Consider the following 17,492-nt stretch of genomic DNA (forward strand, 5'->3'; position numbering starts at 1 on the left):
TTCTCCCATGTGGGTGCAGGGGCCCAAGCACTTGGGCCTTCCTCCACTGCTTTCCCAGGCCATAGCGGAGAGCTGGATTGGAAGAGGAACAGCCAGGCCTCAAACTGGTGTCCATATGGGATGCAGGTGCTTCTGGCCAGGGTGTTAACTTGGTGCACCACAGCGCCGGCCCCCCAAGGTTATTTTCATAAAGAGTATTAAATTGTTGGGGCCAGTGTTGTGGCGCAGCGGGTTAACCCCCTGGCTTGAAGTGCCGGCATCCCATATGGGTGCCGCCGGTTCTAGTCCTGGCTGCTCCTCTTCCGTTTCAGCTCTCTGCTATGGCCTGGGAAAGCAGTAGAAGATGGCCCAAGTCCTTGGGCCCCTGCACTCATGTGGGAGGCCTGGAAGAAGCTCCTGGCTCCTGGCTTCGGATTGGCACAGCTCTGGCCATTGCAGCCAACTGGGGAGTGAACCAGCGGATAGAAAACCTCTGTCTTTGCCCCTCCCTCTTGCTCTATGTAACTACTTTCAAACAAATTAAAAAATCTTTTAAAAAAACTTTATTCAAGTTATACAAGTTTCATGTATTTCATATATACAGATTTAGGGCTGACTTATTCTTATACCCATACTGCATTATTAACATTACTGCTCTGCAGAGCGATCTGATACTTCGGATGGCACTAAATATCCTAAATATCCTAAAGGTTTGTTTATTCACTTGAAAGGCAGAGTGACAGAGAGAAGAGAACCTTCCAGCTGCTGGTTCACTCCCCAAATGTCTGGGTCAGGCTGAAGCCAGGAGCCCGGAACTGCATCCCGATCTCCCGTGGGTGGCAGGGGTCCGGGAACTCCAGCCATCGTCCGCTGCCTCCCAGGACGGGGATGGGAGGTGGAGTAGCCCGGACTCAGGCCAGGCACTCTGTAGGGGAGGCAGGAGTCCTCGGTGGCAACTTAACGACTGCTCCAAACGCCAGCCCACATCCTGGGTTTTGGTATCCAAGGGGGTCCTGGAACCAAGCCCCCAAGGACACCAAAGGGCGAACAGTCCCTTGAGGTCCCCAGGAGCTGTGCATCTGTCTAACACACGGCCACCTTGCCCCCTACCTTCACGTGGATGATGTTGCATCCGCGCCTCCAGGCTGAGAAGATACACTTTCTAAAGACGAGGATGGTGTCTGCACCCGTGGGGTGTCAGGGCTTCCAGCTTGGGCTGGGCCTTCCACAGAGCTCAGCCATCCTGCCCCACCCCCGGCACACCTCCCGCTCTCTCTGGGCTGTGGCCAGAGGCAGAGGAAGCTGGTCCTTGCACACCGGTTCCTCCTGCCTGCTTTACCCTCTCCCCCTTCCCTGGGCTCAGGGCGCACAGAGAAGCGAGGCGCTGGGAAGCTCACTTCCATCTCCAGGCCCAGGAGCCTGCGCAGCTCGGAAGCCAGCTGTTCTGTTCACAGGAAGTCCGGGAGCTGGTTGGAGAGATCAAGCCCAAACTGGGGTGTCCAGCCATCAACAACGAAATTACACAAAACCGTCACGCGGTACGTTCTGTGATCGAAGTCCTAGGTACTAAAGAGACATCACCTCCTGATTAGTTTACATTTTACTGCTCTGTGCTCTAGGGGTTATCTACGTCTACTTGGGAATCCTGGACGGCGGCGACGTGTTACTACGAATCTCCTCCCTGCTCCACACTCACCCACCCCCACCAGGAGCCCGTGAGCAGCCTGGGATGGGCGCATTTGCATCACATAAGCCAGCAGATGCTACAAATTCGGGCTGGATGTGTTGCTGATTCACTGTCTAGAAAGTGTTTCCTTAAGAAAGCGGCAGGAAAAATGTCAAAAAAAAAACAAAAACGCAGATTACACATAAAAGCCTGTGGTCCGTGACCTCGAGGTGAATTGTGCCAAAGGGTGGAGAGAAAATTCTTCCAACACTCAAAAACACTGGGGAATAACACTCTGACACGCGGCCTCTCACTTTTGTCCTAGAAATGAATTTAGACAATGCTGTCAGCCAAGATGCACCTGTGCCGGGCCGGCCACAGGTGCGCAAGTCCTGCTTAAACTAGGCAGGGCATTCTCTGAGGGCAGTGGGGTGTCTCGGATCTACCCTAAAAGCAGCGTCCATCTCACTGGTCATACATCAAGTGCGGCACACCCCTTATAAAATGTGTGATAGACCCACGCACCTATACTCGCAGTCATGCATGCTTTGTTCCAAGCGCCAGGGGCTAAAATGCTACCAACAAATCATTGTCTAAGCTTCAAACTCCTCATCTGCAAAGCGGACCAACACCGACCTCCGGGGTGCGAGCAAGCATCAGACAAAACCACAGTGCTCCACGGAGGGGCTGGCCAGTGAGCGACACTCAGATGTGATCACCCCCGACCGCCACCATTCCTGGCAGTTCACACTGGGGCCTCGCAGTCACTTCCCTGGGGTCTGTCTGCTTTCCCACAGCCCATCTTGCCTCTGGACTCTGACCTCCACGGCCTTGTCCCACCAACGAGCCTACAGTCTTCCTTCACCTCCACGTTTTCTTCCCCCCGGAACAATTCTCTGTGACCTGGGACCAGGCTGACAGATGAACTAGAGGGGTGCCCCCCCCCCCTGCCCAGGGCTTCTCAAGACGGGAGGTGCCGCACCTCCCTGGTGCATGGTCACTGCTCGTCCTACCGCCCTCTGACCTCCCTGCTGAACTGCCTCCCTTGAAAATATCTGCTGGGGGTGGGCATCTGGCCAAGCTGAGGAAGCACCCGCATTCCACGTGGGCATGACATATGACATGGGCAAGCCGGAGTTCCATGCCCGGCCCCACTCCCGACTCTGGCTTCCTGCTGATGCGTATTTAGATTGAGTTCCTACTCTGGGCTTCAAACCATCTCCTTGTACCCGTCTCTTTCTCTCTGTCTCAAAAACAAAAACAAATGGGGCCAGCGCTGTGGCGCAGTGGGTTAAAGCCCTGGCCTGCAGTGCTGGCATCCTATATGGGTGCAGGTTCTAGTCCCAGCTGCTCCTCTTCTGATCCAGCTCTCAGCTGTGGTCTGGGAAAGCGGTAGAAGATGGTCCAGGTCCTTGGGCCCCTGCACCCACATGGGAGACCTGGAAGAAGCTCCTGGCTCCTGGCTCCAGATCAGCACAGCTCTGGCCGTTGTGGCCATCTGGGGAGTGAACCAGCGGATGGAAGACCTCTCTCTCTCTGTCTCTACCTCTCTCCGTAACTCTGTTTTCAAATAAATAAAATAAATCTTAAAAAAAAAAAAAAAAAAACCCAAACCCAAACAAAACTCTATTGATGCATCTGGTGGGCCTCTGACTTCTGCTCTGGCTTCATCATCATTTTACATTTTCTTTATTTCAGGGACAGAGCGAGCACTCCCATCTGTAGGTTCACTCCCCAGAGGCCTGCAACAGCTGGGGCAGAGCTGGCACTGAAGCCAGGAGAGCCAGGAACTCACCTGGGCCATCATCTGCTGCACCCCAGGGTGCACCTCAGCAGGAAATGGGAGTCAGGAGCCAGAGCCGGGACTTGAATACCAGGTACTCACTGGACCGCAGGCGTCTTAACCACCAGGCCAAACACCCTCTCCCTGGCCTTATCTCTCTCTCTTTTTTAAAAGATTTATTTTATGTATTTGAAAGACAGAATTACAGAGAGAGGTAGGGATAGAAAGAGAAAGGTCTTCTGTTCACTGGTTCACTCCCCAAATGGCCGCAATGGCCAGAGCTGGGCCAACCCACAGCCAGGAACCAGGAACTTCTTCTGGGTCTCCCACAAGGGTATAGGGGCTCAAAAGACTTGGGCCATCCTCTGCTGCTTTCCCAGGCATATTAGCAGGGAACTGGATTGGAAGTGGAACAGCCAGGACTCAAACCAGCGCCCCTATATTTGCTGGCGCCGGAGGCCAGGGCTTTAACCCTCTGTGCCCCAGCACCAGCCCCTGTTCTCCAAAAGAGCATCTTCCCCAGCGTTTCCTTGCAGCATGCTTGCTGCTCCTCTAAGGCCGGGACAGCAGCCACAGTCCAGTCACCAGGGTCCGTGAGTGCCAGCTGGTACCCAGACGCCTCCTCTGGTCAGAGTTAGCGGATGTCTGTTTCCTCCTTTCATTTTTCCTATGAGAAATATACTTTGTGGTGCAGTACATTAAACTGCTGCTTATAAAGCCAGTACCCCATGCTGGGGCACCAGTTCGAGTCCCGTTAATGCACCTTGGAAGGCAGCAGAGGATGGCCCTCGTGCTTGGGTCCCTGCCACCCTCGTGGGAGAGCAGGATGGAGTTCCTGACTCTTGGCTTCAATCTGGCCTAGACGTGGCTGGTGAGGCCATTTGGGGAGTAAACCCATAGATGAAAGATTCTCTCTCTGCCTTTCAAATAAATAAATCTTTTATTTTTATTTTTATTTATTTATTTACTTATTTATTTTTTGACAGGCAGAGTTAGACAGTGAGAGAGAGAGAGACAGAGAGAAAGGTCTTCCTTACTTGGTTCACCCCCCAAATGGCTACTACAGCCGACGCTGCACCGATCCGAAGCCAGGAGCCAGGTGCTTCCTCCTGGTCTCCCATTCGGATGCAGGGCCTAAGCACTTGGGCCATCCTCCACTGCACTCCCGGGCCACAGCAGAGAGCTGGACTGGAAGAGGAGCAACCGGGACAGAATCCAGAGCCCCAACCAGGACTAGCACCGGAGTACTGGCGCCGCAGGTGGAGGATTAGCCTAGTGAGCCGCGGAGCCGGCCAATAAATCTTAAAAAGAAAAAAAAATACCTGGGGGCTGGTGCTGTGGCACAATGGGTTAGGCTGCTGCCTGTGACACCAGCATCCCATGTCAGCCCTGAATTGAGTCCCAGCTGCTCTGTTTTCAATGCAGCTCCCTGCTAGTGCACCTGGGAAACCAGCAGAAGATGGCCCAAGTGCTTGGGCCCCTGCTACCTATACAGGAGACCCAGGTGGAGTTCTAGACTCCAGGCTTTGGCCCAGCCCAGCCTAAGCCATTGTAGCCATTTGGGAAGTGAACCAGTGCATGGAAGATCTCTCCTTCTCTCTCTGTAACTCTGCCTTTTGAATAAATAAATAAATCTTAAAAAAAAAAAATACTTGGCACATCATCTGAGGGTCCAGGGGAGACTGACCCCACCCCTGCCTCCAGGAGAGCACAGGCAGGGGAGTGACCGATTCCAGCCCTGGCCAGCGGTGTGGAAGACACACCACTGTGTGACTGTCGCTATCTGCTGCCTCCATCTTCCCCCGCAGCATGCTTACAGCTGGCGCGAGGATCCCCAGGAACACAGTCGGTAGCAGGAAGAGAGCTGTCCACGAGGCTCGGTGACCCGGTTCTGTCCGTCAGGACGCCATCGGGTGCTGCTAGGGAGGGACACAGCGCCCACCGGATGAAGGGGTGTGCCCTGTTGTGCCTGGAGTCACTCAGACTTTTTTTAAAAAAATATTTATCTATTTGAAAGTCAGAGTTACACAGAGAGAGGAGAGGGAGAGAGAGAGAGAGAGAGAGAGAGAGAGAGAAAGGTCTTCCACCAGATTGTTCACTCCCTAGTTGGCTGCAATGGCCGGAGCTGCACTGATCGGAAGCCAGAAGCCAGGAGCCTCCTCCAGGTCTCCCATGCAGGTGCAGGGGCCCAAGGACTTGGGCCATCTTCTACTGCTTTCCCAGGCCATAGCAGAGAGCTGGATCGGAAGTGGAGCAGCCAGGACTAGAACTGGCGCCCATATGGGATGCTGGTGCTTCAGGCCAGGGCGTTAACCCACGGCACCACAGCACTGGCCTCCGGTCCCTCAGACTTGGCATCAAAACCCCCTTTCTTTTCTTTTCTTTCTTTCTTTTTGTTTTTTTGTTTGTTTTTTTTTTTTTTTTTTTTGAAGGCAGAGTGGACAGTGAGAGAGAGAGACAGAGAGAAAGGTCTTCCTTTGACGTTGGTTCACCCTCCAATGGCTGCCGCAGCCGGCGCACCGCACTGATCCGATTGCAGGAGCCAGGTACTTATCCTGGTCTCCCATGGGGTGCAGGGCCCAAGCACTTGGGCCATCCTCCACTGCACTCCTGGGCCACAGCAGAGAGCTGGCCTGGAAGAGGGGCAACCGGGACAGAATCCGGTGCCCCGACCGGGACTAGAACCCGGTGTGCCAGCGCTGCAAGGCGAAGGATTAGCCTAGTGAGCCGCAGCACCGGCCCAAAACCCCCTTTCTAACTTTATTCTCCTCAAACCACTGCCATCCTGGAGGCAGGGAGGAGATCCTGCCCCGATTGAAAATGTCATCAATTTCTCCCCTCACAGCTGCACAGGCCTCACTAGGCGCCCAAGAGTACAACCCCCACAGACCCTCACTCCAGACACCTGTGGGAGCCTCCCCTGTCCACCCCCACAGTGCCTACCCTGATCACATGAAGGCCCTGCTCGCACATACATACACACGCACACACATGCACACACACGCACACACATGCACACACACATGTATGCACGCACACACATGCATGCATACACAAAACACATGTATGTACACACACATACATGCACACACAAGCATGCAACACCCCCTGCACCTGCAGCTGCGCTGGCAGAGCCTGGCTGGGCACTGGCACCACCTGCCCAGCTGCAGCCATTCCACCATCCTACACCTGACCCTGGAGAAATCCCAGGAAGATCCGGGTGGAGGTGGTGCTGGTGCTCAAGGGGCCGCCTCAAGGGCTGTCCAGAGAAGGACTCGCTGCAGCCGAGCCGAGGCTGGAGCCTCGTGTCTGCGTGTGTCAGCGTCCAGGCGCCGCCTGACCTCAGGGGCTGGGCCACGCGCGCCGCGTTGCCCGTCCCCTGCGCTCCACGCTTTGATCTGGGCGTCCACTCCCGCCCTGCCCCTCACTCGGCGCTGGCCCCCTGTTCTCACCACATCAGGACACCTCCGCCGCTTCCCCACACCCCACCCTCCCGCGCCGCCGCCACCGCCACCGCGGGCCCTCCCTCGCCGGAACGCCCTCCCTTCCTGGATTACAAGCCGAGTCCCCATTCAAGTCGGCCCAGCGTCACCAGCGCCAGCTCAGTGGCCTCTCCCACAGGGAGGCGGTGATGCCGGCCGGCGTCACTCGCGAGGACGGCCGGCGCTGTAATTACGACGGTGACACACTGCCTCTGCCTTTGAGTGTGGCTGGGGAGGCAGACGTAAGAACATGACGAGGTGGGAAAAAGAATTTATTGCTCTTCCTTTCCTTTCGTCTTTTCTCCTGGCTACATAAGGAACGCAGCTCAGTCTGAAACATCACAGAAATATAAAATACACACCCCGGACGGAACTATTACTAAAACCTCTGCACATAAATATCCAGGCTGTGCTGCATATTTAACAAGACCACATTTCAAGTGTATTGTTTTAATTTTTTTTTTCCTAATTGACAAGCAGTAGAGACAGAGGCAGAGACGGAATAAAAAGAAAGAACTCCTATTAGCTGGGTCACTTTCCAAATGCCTGAAATGGCCTGGACTGGGCCGTGCGGAAGCTAGGAACCAGGAACGCAATCCAAGTCTCCCAGGGCCTGGACTGGGCCGGGCGGACGCTAGGAACCAGGAACGCAATCCAAGTCTCCCAGGGTCTGCTTTAGCAGGAAGCTGGAGCCAGGAGCTGGAGCCAGGCACGGACCCAGGTGCTCTGATGAGTGATGCAGGCATCGTGCCTGGGCCGGGCTCCCATGCCTGTTCTGTTATTTTAGACTCTGTGCACACCGCACACTGCTGCCCTCACTCTTTGAAGGCTGTGCACTGTGCACGTGTGTGAAGAGACCCTGATGAACGCAATTCCACAATGGAAGGTTTGGTTGTCTCCAGTTTTTTTCCTGTTGCTAAAGCGCTGTATGAAATAGCACTGTGGGTAGCAGGTGAAGCCTCCCCTGTGGTGCCAGCACCCCACATGGGTGCCTGTTTCAGTCCTGGCTGCTCTGCTTCTGACCCAGCTCTCTGCTGTGGCCTGGGAAAGCAGTGGAAGATGGCCCAGGTGCTTGGGCCCCTGCACCTACGTGAGAGACCTGGAAGAAGCTCCTGGCTCCTGGCTTCAGATCGGCCCAGTTCCAACCATTGCAGCCATTTGGGGAATGAACCAACATTGGAAGACCTCCCTCTCTCTCCCTCCCTCCCTCCCTCCCTCCCTCCCTCTCTCTGCCTCTCTATAGCTCTGCCTTTCAAATAAATAATAAATCTTTTAAAAAAATTAAATAAACTTAAAAAAAAAATCAGATCGGCACAGCTCTGGCCGTTGCAGCCATCTGGGGAGTGAACCATCAGACGGAGGATCTCTCTCTCTCTGCCTCTCTTCTCTCTGTGTTAACTCTTTCAAATAAATAAATCTTTTTTTTTTTTTTTTGACAGGCAGAGTGGACAGTAAGAGAGACAGAGAGAAGGGTCTTCCTTTGCCGTTGGTTCACCCTCCAATGGCTGCTGCGGCCGGCGCACCGCGCTGATCCGATGGCAGGAGCCAGGTGCTTCTCCTGGTCTCCCATGGGGTACAGGGCCCAAGGAATTGGGCCATCCTCTGCTGCACTCTCGGGCCACAGCAGAGAGCTGGCCTGGAAGAGGGGCAACCGGGACAGAATCCGGCGCCCCGACCGGGACTAGAACCCGGTGTGCCAGCGCCGCAAAAGGAGGATTAGCCTGTTGAGCCACGGCGCCGGCCCAAATAAATAAATCTTAAAAAAAAAAAAAAAAAAAAAAAAAAGCAGGCGGTGGGCATTTGGCGCATCCCACATCGGAGCACCCAGTCTGAGCCCGGGCTCCTCTGCTTCCAATCCAGCCCTGGGCGGCAGCAGGTGATGGCTCAAGCACTCGGGCCCCTGCTACCCCTGTGGGAGACCCAGACTGAGTTTTGGGCTCCTGGATTCAGGCTGGCCACTCCTGTCTGGTGTAGGCATTTGGGGAATGAAGCAGCAAACGGAAGATCTTTTTTCTGCTTCTTTCTCTCTTTTCTTTCAGATAAGTGAAAAACTAAAAATAAAAAAAGAAAGAAAAGAGGCTGGCACAGCAAACTAAGCTGCCACTTGCCACGTTGGCATCCCATACCGGAATACGGGATTGAGTTCTAGCTGCTCTGTTTCCAGTCCAGCTCCCTGCTAATGTGCCTGAGAAGGCAGTGGATGATGGCCCAGGCACCTGAGCCCCGCCACCCAGGAGGGAGACCCACATGGACTTCTTGGCTTCTGTCTGCTTCAACTAGGGCTGTCGCATCCATTTGGGGGAAAATCAGTGGAGGTTAAGAGCTCTCTCTCTCTCTTTTTCTCCTTGTCTGTCACGCTCCCCTTCACATAAATAAATCTTTTTTTAAAAAAGTATGTAGAAAAATGGAATAAAAATGTTTACTTTGGTGTAAAAAATTTTGAAATCCATGTGTAGTTTTTTCATGATATACATTTTCCATGAAATTTTTGGAAGATCTCTTGTATTTATGGTTTTAAAATTTTTTGCACAAAAATAAACACACTTTAAAAATTATTATTGTAGGGGCCAGCACTGTGGCGTAGTGGGCTAAGACTCCGCCTGCAGCGTCAGAATCCCATATGGGCGCCAGTTTGTGTCCCGGATGCTCCTCTCCCGATCCAGCTCTCTGCTGTGGCCTGGGAAAGCAGTAGAAGATGGCCCAAATGTTTGGGCCCCTGCACTCCCGTGGGAGACCCAGAAGAAGCTCCTGGCTCCTGACTTTGGATCAGCTCAGCTCCAGCCGATGAGGCCCTCTGGGGAGTGAACCAGTGGATGAATGACTTCTTTCTCTGTCTCAGCCTCTCTCTGTAACTCTACCTCTCAAATAAATAAATTAAATCTTTTTAAAAATTATTATAGCTATACCTATTTATGGGGTGCAGGAGGATAATTTGATATTCAACAGATGATGATAAAATCAGGCTAGTTAGCATCTCCATCTTCTTAAATGGTATACTTAAGTTAATTCCATTTTTTCCTTGAACTATTTTTTTTTTTTTTTTGAGAGGCAGAGAGATAGGAAGAGATAGACAGAAAGAGACAGAGACATATATCCTATCTGCTGGTTCACTCCCACCAATGCCTGCAACAGCCAAGGCTGGGCCAGGACAAAGCTGGGAGACAGGAACGCCACCCGGGTGTCCACATGGGTGGCAAGGACCCAGTCACTTGAGCCATCACTGCTGCCTCCCAGGATGGGTGTTAGCAGGAAGCTGGAACAGGGAGCAGAACCGGGACTCGAACCCAGGGACCACCCTGTGAGACCGAGGTGCCTCTACCAGGGGCTTAACCAGCAGGCGAAACGCCTGTCCCCTTCCACACGCTTTCTGAAGCAGCCTTGTGTGTGCATTTGCATGAGCGCCCCTGAAAGATGAAACTCCAGGGGCAGAACCTCAGAGACGAAAGGCACAAAACGCTAAGCCAGACCCGAAGCGCTCTACGAGCACGCTGCTCAGTTAATCCTCTTACCAGGAGTGCGCAGGGCTGCTTGAGGAAATCAGGACCCCACTTCCACGGGGCAGAGGGTGCGCGGAGGGAGGCCAGGCAAAGCCGTACGGAGGGGGCGACTCTCTCAGGCAGGTCTCAAAGGGCAGAGCTGCCCAGGCAGGGGCACCCGGGTGGGCAGCCAGGCAAGGGGACAGCAGGCACTGAGGGCAGCATTTGAAGTTGGTGGCTGACTGTGCAGCCAGGAGCAGAGCCAGGTTACAACAGATCCTGGGTGACCAGGTAAGACTCACGCATACCTGCCCTGCTACAGTTAGCGCACCAACTGCAAACAGTCCTGCTAACCACCTGCTAACAGTCTCCACCCACGGGCCTTTGCAAGGCAGCCAAGGCATCCGCAATGAGACCCCATCAATGAGCAGAGAGGAGCCATCCCAGCGGAATGAGCCCCTCCGTCTTCTCTCCTCCCTCCCTGACAATGCAGGGTTTGCTTTCCTCCCTGGACTGTGTGCGCCTGGGGAAGGCAGAGGCTTCGCATTTCAGATGTATCCGTGTGACATCAGGATGGGAAGGCCACAGCACCTTCAGGACTGGGCACTGTGCCAGCACTCAGGGTGCCACTGGGTCAGCCTGCCCTGATCCTGGCAGATGACAGCACTAAGAAGTTAGGCTTGGGGCTGGCGTGTGGTACCTGTGAAGCCCACATCCCACATGAGCACCCGTTCTTGTCCCAGCCACTCCACCTCCAATCCGTTTTCCTGCCAACATGCATGGAGAAGCAGATGGCCCACGTGCTTGGGCCCCTGCTACCCACGTGGAGGCCAGGATGGAGTTCCAGGCTCCTGGCTTTGGTCCAGCCCAGCCCTGGCTGTTGGAACCATTTGGGGAATGAACCAGCAGACAGAAGATTCTCTCTCTCTCTCTCTCTCTCTCTGCTCTCACAACCACCATCACTCTGCCTTTCAAATAAATAAATAAACCTTAAAAGATGAAGGAGAAGGGAGGCTGAGGAATGGTAGAAAGGCTACGGAACCTGCTCACAAGCAGCGTCACAGGGAAGTGAAATGAGTCAGCCTTGGGGGTCTGAGCAGGCTGGGATCTGTCACCAAGTTCACTCTGTCTCTGGGCGAGCTCCTGAAATAAACTAAAACCCCCTGGAGGCTGCTCCTGCCTGGAGCAGTCAGGAGTCCCAACAGCTCACGCCTCCCACCGAGTGCTCAGGGCGACCCAGGTGCTTGCTACACACTTCAGTCATGGAAACCCACAGAATCCGCGACGCGATCCTCACACCCACTGTGCAGATGGAGAAACTGAGGCAGGGAAGGGAGGAGGAGGCTCTGAAGTCAGGCTGCCCGCCTGCAGCTCTGGTCCCCTTACCCAGCGCACCCCTGCTCCGGTTGGTAGGGGCACACAAGGGCACCTGCAGGTGAGCTCTGCAGAGGCCGGACGACAGCGCCCAGCTGAGGGTAGCTTCCTCGGTGTCCCAGGGGAGCAAGCACCCCAAACCCCAACCATCGGCAATGGAGCACATACCCACTGGGGGTAAGCTGGCCCTCCCCCTCCCCTGGCCCAGGACGCAGTGGGGCAGCAGCTGAGGGAGGAGATCCGCCCTGGTCTGGGGCAGGAAGAATCCTCCAGGACCACATGGACCGAGAGCCGGTCTTGGAACCCTGGAGCAGCCGCACACGCCGACCACGCGTGTTTACCACCTGGCTGCTTTTCAGCGTGGTGGTTGATTTTCAGCCCCGGTCCCTAGTGTTCATGACTACGTGAAGGTGACAGCCTTGCGCTGTGCCACCCGTCCTGGCTGAGTTAACAGGATCGCCCCCGACAGGCAGGTGACGGGGTGGGGTGGGGGGATCGCTCCTTCTGCAGAGAACAAGAAGGGCCGAGCACTGACCTTGGCCTCAAAGAAGTCCTTGGCACCTTTGACGCCCTCCAGGGCGACGTTGATCTCGGAGAGCTTGGCCAGCGCCATCAGCCCGCTGTCTTCCTGCAGCTCCCCCGCCGCGGCCTTGTGGAAGATGAGCAGGAACTGCAGAAGGAGGCAGGGAACGGGAATGGAGTCGGGGTCCACGCCACAGAGACTCCAACAATCCCCCGCACCCAAGTCAGTCCCTCCTGCCAAGCACTCAAAAGGGTGCTTGTGTTTGCACGTGGCGAGTTGTTTTGTCCCTTCTCGGAGGGTTGGAAATGAAAGCATGCCTGTTTGTCACAAGGATGTCGGGAAATGGGCACCAGCCTGCCGAGATGAGGGGAGGGTAAACTGAGGCAAACCTTTAGTGGGCTCTCTGGGAATATTTACCAAAAACAAAGTGCAGGATGTCCTCCCACTGCTGGGGATCTAGCCCTCAGAAACGCTCCCAGAGGGCTGGCACTGTGGCACCGTGGGGTAAGTCACTGTCTGCGGCGCCAGCATCCCATATGAGCACAGGTTCGAGTCCTGGCTGCTCCACTTCCGATCCAGCTCCTTGCTAATATGCCTGGGAAAGCAGTGGAAGACGGACCAAGTGTTTGGGTCCCTGCACCCACATGGGAGATGCAGATGGAGTCTCGGGCTCCTGGCTTCAGCCTGGCCCAGCCCTGACTGTTGTGGCCATTTTGGGAGTGAACCAGCAGATGGAAGATTCTCTCTCTCTCTCTCTCACTCAGCCTTTCACATAAATATTTTTTAAAAATTCACACGACAGCTTAAGTATTATCTACAAAAACGAAAAACTGGCAATGTCCTACTCTACAGCTGTGGAAAAAAAATAGACCTTGCACGTATTTTTAAAAATGACAAACTTAATATTTTTTGACATTTTAAAAAACCACTTATGTTTTTATTGTGTATTCCATTTTTGCACTAGATTGTTTAACTTTCTTGCTGTTTGCTAAGAGATCTTCCTTCATAGAACCTGGGATGTTTCAAATACTTTAGCTCACCCCTTGCTTTTTTTTAAAGATATATTTATGTATTTGAAAGGCAAAGTTACAGAGAGAAAGAGAGAGAGAGAGAGAGAGAGAAAGGTCTTCCATCTGCTGGTTCACTCCCCAAGTTGGCTGCAACAGCCGGAGCTGCACTGATCTGAAGCCAGGAACCAGGAGCTTCTTCCGGGTCTCCCACACGGGTGCAGGAGCCCAAGGACTTGGGCCATCCTCCACTGCTTTCCCAGGCTACAGCAGAGAGCTGGACCGGAAGTGGAGCAGCTAGGACTCGAACCAGCGACCATATGGGGTGCCAGAGCCGCAGGCAGAGGCTTAGCCCACTACGCCACAATGCTGGCCCCTACTCCTTGCCTTTTAACTGTGCTTACAGTAATTTTTAACTTTTGAAGGTTCTACATCAATTCCATCACTCTCTTTCTCTTGCATTAGTTTTATTCTTGGAAAAAAACTTTCTCACGGCCAAAGTTATATAAACAATCACCTTTGTTTCTGTCTACCTCGTTTATGGCCTCTTTTTTAAAAACATGTCAATATTTAATCTCCGAAATTTATTCCGACCCATCAGTGAGGTGAATCATTAACCTCATTTTCTTCCCAACGCTTCGGTAGAATTTCTGCATCATGTATTGAATAACCCACCCTCCTCCTCCAGACCCAAAACGTGACCTGAACGAGCTAATCTTTGAAGGCAGCCTGGACGGAGGCCTCCACAGGCTTAACTGCTCCAACCCACGTGCTGGCCCGAGTCACACACGCGCTCTCCCAGCCTCCTGCCTCTCCCAAGGCCATTCTGCGGCTTCCTCCTTCTCGTCCTCAAACAACTCCCACGGACGACACCCGCAGTGGGTGTCTGGGGCAGCGGTCAAGTCACTGCGTGGGACGCCCACAGCCCGTTTCAGAGCGCCTGGGTTCGAGTTCTGGCTTTGGCTCCGATCCAGCAGGATGCTAACGTGCACCCCAGGAGGCAGCGGGTGACGGCAAGAATTTGGGTCTCTGCCATCCACAGGGAAACCCAGACGGAGCCCCAGCCCTGGCTACCGTGGACTTTCCAGAGAGTGAACGGGGGATGGAAGAGCCCTCTCTGTCTCTCTGCCTTTGGAATAAAATGAAAATACGTAGCTTTTTAAAAACCAACTCCTATCAACTGCCATTGGAAAGAACCAACCTCCGGATGCACGTCAATCATCTTGCAGCCTTCCAGGTGCTACCTAAGGCATGGGTGCCGGCAGGAAATGTCCGGTTTCTAGGTCTGTTTTGCATGTTTATCTTCCCAGAAAAAGGGCCTTTGCAAAGGGAGAGGAATGTGACCTACAGTAGAGCGACGGGCTACATGCTGCACAAGGCTCTTCCCGCCAGGGCCCTGGTCTCCCTGCAGGGGATCCTGGACCTCCAACACCACCCAGGGCCACCGTGCTGCTCATCAGCCCAGGGGCCTTGATGCTCTGCCTGCTGGACCCTGCTAAGCACAGACCCAGGAGGGCAGAGGGCCCAAGGACGTGAGGTGGGTCTGGGGTGGCCGGGGCACCCCCTCCATCTTCCTGCACCAGCAAGGGCTGTCACAGGTGGCCAGGCCCCAGAACAGGTGGGGGGGGGGCAGGAGAAAGGACGACAGCAGCACTGAGCTCCCCCAGGAGACAGCAGAGCAGCCAGGAGCGCCAGACCGTCCCTCGGCCCCCATCGCTGTGGTGTGGGTGGGGGGCTCGGTCACCCATGGCCAGGGTGCAGAGGTGGCAGCCCTAAAGAGGTGACCAGGTCCCCAAAGGACCAGCGCCTCGGTCCTGGGACTGGGTGACCGTCCCGTCCCGCCGCCACAGGCTCTCGCTTCTGCAGGTTCTGCCTGCCCGCCCTTGCACGTGCCGCAGGAGTTGGAGCCGCGAAGGCCTCCCCTGGAAGCCAGAAGCCGAGCACAGGCCTGCCCCATCAGCACCAGCGTGAGCTGGAAAGAACCTCTTCTCCTCTTCTCACTCAGGCTCCCACGGGGTTAGCAACAGAAACAGACAGGCCCCTCCTATCCTGCAGGCACTCCCTTTACAGGGGCCCTGCCTGTCACCCAGCAAAGCTCCCAGAGTGCAAGGGGGTGGGGGGTGGGGATAGCTCAGAGGACAGGAAGACCACCCATGCTCAGCCTGCACCTACAGTGCAGGGTACAGTGTTCCTGCTCCCGGCATCCAGCTCTCTGCTATGGCCTGGGAAAGCAGTGGATGATGGCCCAAGTCCTTGGGCCCCTGCACCCACGTAGGAGACCCGGAAGAAGCTCTGGGTTCCTAGCTTTGGCCTGGCACATCCCTGACCACTGTAGCCATTTGGGGAGTGAACCGGTGAGTGGAAGAATTCTATCTCTTTCTTTCCCCAACCGCCCTCCCCCCACCTCTGTAACTCACCTTTCAAAAAAATAAAATAAATCTTTAAATAAAAAATTAAAATAAATTTAAAAATTAAAATAAAATAAAAAAAGAACACCAAGCATTCCTGTTTGATTTCACTCCCATCTCTCTCCACCCGAGCAACAGCTTCTTCAACTGCCTGGCCATGTTCGTCTTCCTATTTGTGTCTACAAAGACCGGAGTGTAGGGGCCAGCGCTGCGGCCTATGGGTAAAGCCACCACCTGCAGTGCTAGCATCTCATATGAGATGGTTCTAGTCCCGGCTGCTCCACTTCCAATCCAGCTCTCTGCTCTGGCCTGGGAAAGCAGAGGAAGATGGCTCAAGTCCTTGGACCCCTGCACCAGCCTGGGAGACTCTAAAGAATCTCCTGGCTCCTGGCTCTGGATCAGCACAGCTCTGGCCATTGCGTCCATCTGGGAAGTGAACCAGCGGATGGAAGACCTCCCTCCCTCTCTCTCTCTCTCTCACTCTTCCTCTCCTCTCTCTGTGTAACTCTTTCAATAAATAAATCTTAAAAAAAAAAAAAAAAAAAGACCTCAGGTAATGAAGCCCTGCAGTATTTAAAAAAAAAAAAAAACCCGAAGGTGAGATGCACTGTCTTGCAGAAGCACAGTTCTCCACTCTGGAGGCAGCACCCTCCCGCCTCTCACATCTGCTGCACCTGCCAGAAAAACAGCCACCCCACCTAGAATAAAATTTGCATCACTTCAGCCCCCTTTTCAAAATTCCAGAAGAGGGGCTGGCACTGTGGCATAGCAGGTAAAGCTGTCTTCTGCAGTGCCGGCATCCCACAGGGGCACTGGTTCCTACCCCAGCTGCTCCTCTTCCGATCCAGCTCTCTGCTATGGCCTGGGAAAGCAGTGGAGATGGCCAAGTCCTTGGACCCCTGCACCTGTGTGGGAGACCTGGATGAGGTTCCTGGCTCCTGTCTGGGATTGGCCCAGCTCCAGCTGTTGTAACCATTTGGGGAGTAAACCCTCTTCCTCTCAAATAAATAAATAAATCTTTTAAAAAAAATTCCAGGAGACAGAATTTAACTGGCCTACCCAGGGTTGCACCCACGGTCCCATCAACCATGACTGGTGCAGCCAGGGCTGCCGGGATCCACACAGTCGGTATTCGTCTACTTTGGCTGCTCCAACAAAATACCCAGTGTGGGCCTTTTGAAGAACAGATGTCTACAAGGGGACTTCAAAAAGTTCATGGAAAATGAAATCAACACATAAATTTATTTTGGGGCAAAAAGTTTTTGAAATCCATCCCTGTTTTTTTTTTCATAAAACACAATGAGTATTTTGAAGGCCTCACTTATGCAACGGATTTCAAAAACTTTTGCACCAAAAATAACCTCAGGTTTCAATTCCAGGACCAAGGCGTTAGCAACTTCGGTGTCTGGTTCTCACGGGCTGTCCTGGGGGAAGCTGGCAACGCCCCTATTCTACAGGTAGAACAACTGAGGCTCAGAGTTAAAGAACCTGCTCGCGTGAGTCACTCTGTGCGGCTGCCCACGGGCCCACACCCTCCCATAAACACAGCCTCAGCTCCCAGCACAGGACGCGTGAGCCTGCAGAGTGCCAGCAGCAGGCAGGAGACGGGCTGCCAACCTGTCTTTCCACTTCCAACCCCTGCACACCTGGTGCAATGGCTGGGCACTCAACCCCCATGAGGCTAGGAACTGCCATGTCTGCAGGCCTTGCAATAAAACTCACAAAACACACCCAAGGCATCAACCCCCACAGCGGGGCCGCGTCCTTGCTCCATGCTCTGCAGAACACAGAGCT

General features: G+C 54.1%; 1 protein-coding gene across 1 annotated transcript in view; it reads right to left on the reverse strand.

The window, feature by feature from the left end:
* The window catches only part of EFHD1 (EF-hand domain family member D1), a 50,050-nt gene that overhangs the window by 2,386 nt on the left and 30,172 nt on the right, over positions 1–17,492 (reverse strand). Inside the window, exon 3 of the mRNA XM_002721459.5 lies at positions 12,296–12,430. Coding sequence (XP_002721505.3) covers positions 12,296–12,430 — 135 coding nt within the window. The remainder of the gene's footprint in view (positions 1–12,295; positions 12,431–17,492) is intronic.

Source organism: Oryctolagus cuniculus, chromosome 3, assembly GCF_964237555.1.
Source record: "Oryctolagus cuniculus chromosome 3, mOryCun1.1, whole genome shotgun sequence".
NCBI classification, from domain to species: Eukaryota; Metazoa; Chordata; class Mammalia; order Lagomorpha; family Leporidae; genus Oryctolagus; species Oryctolagus cuniculus.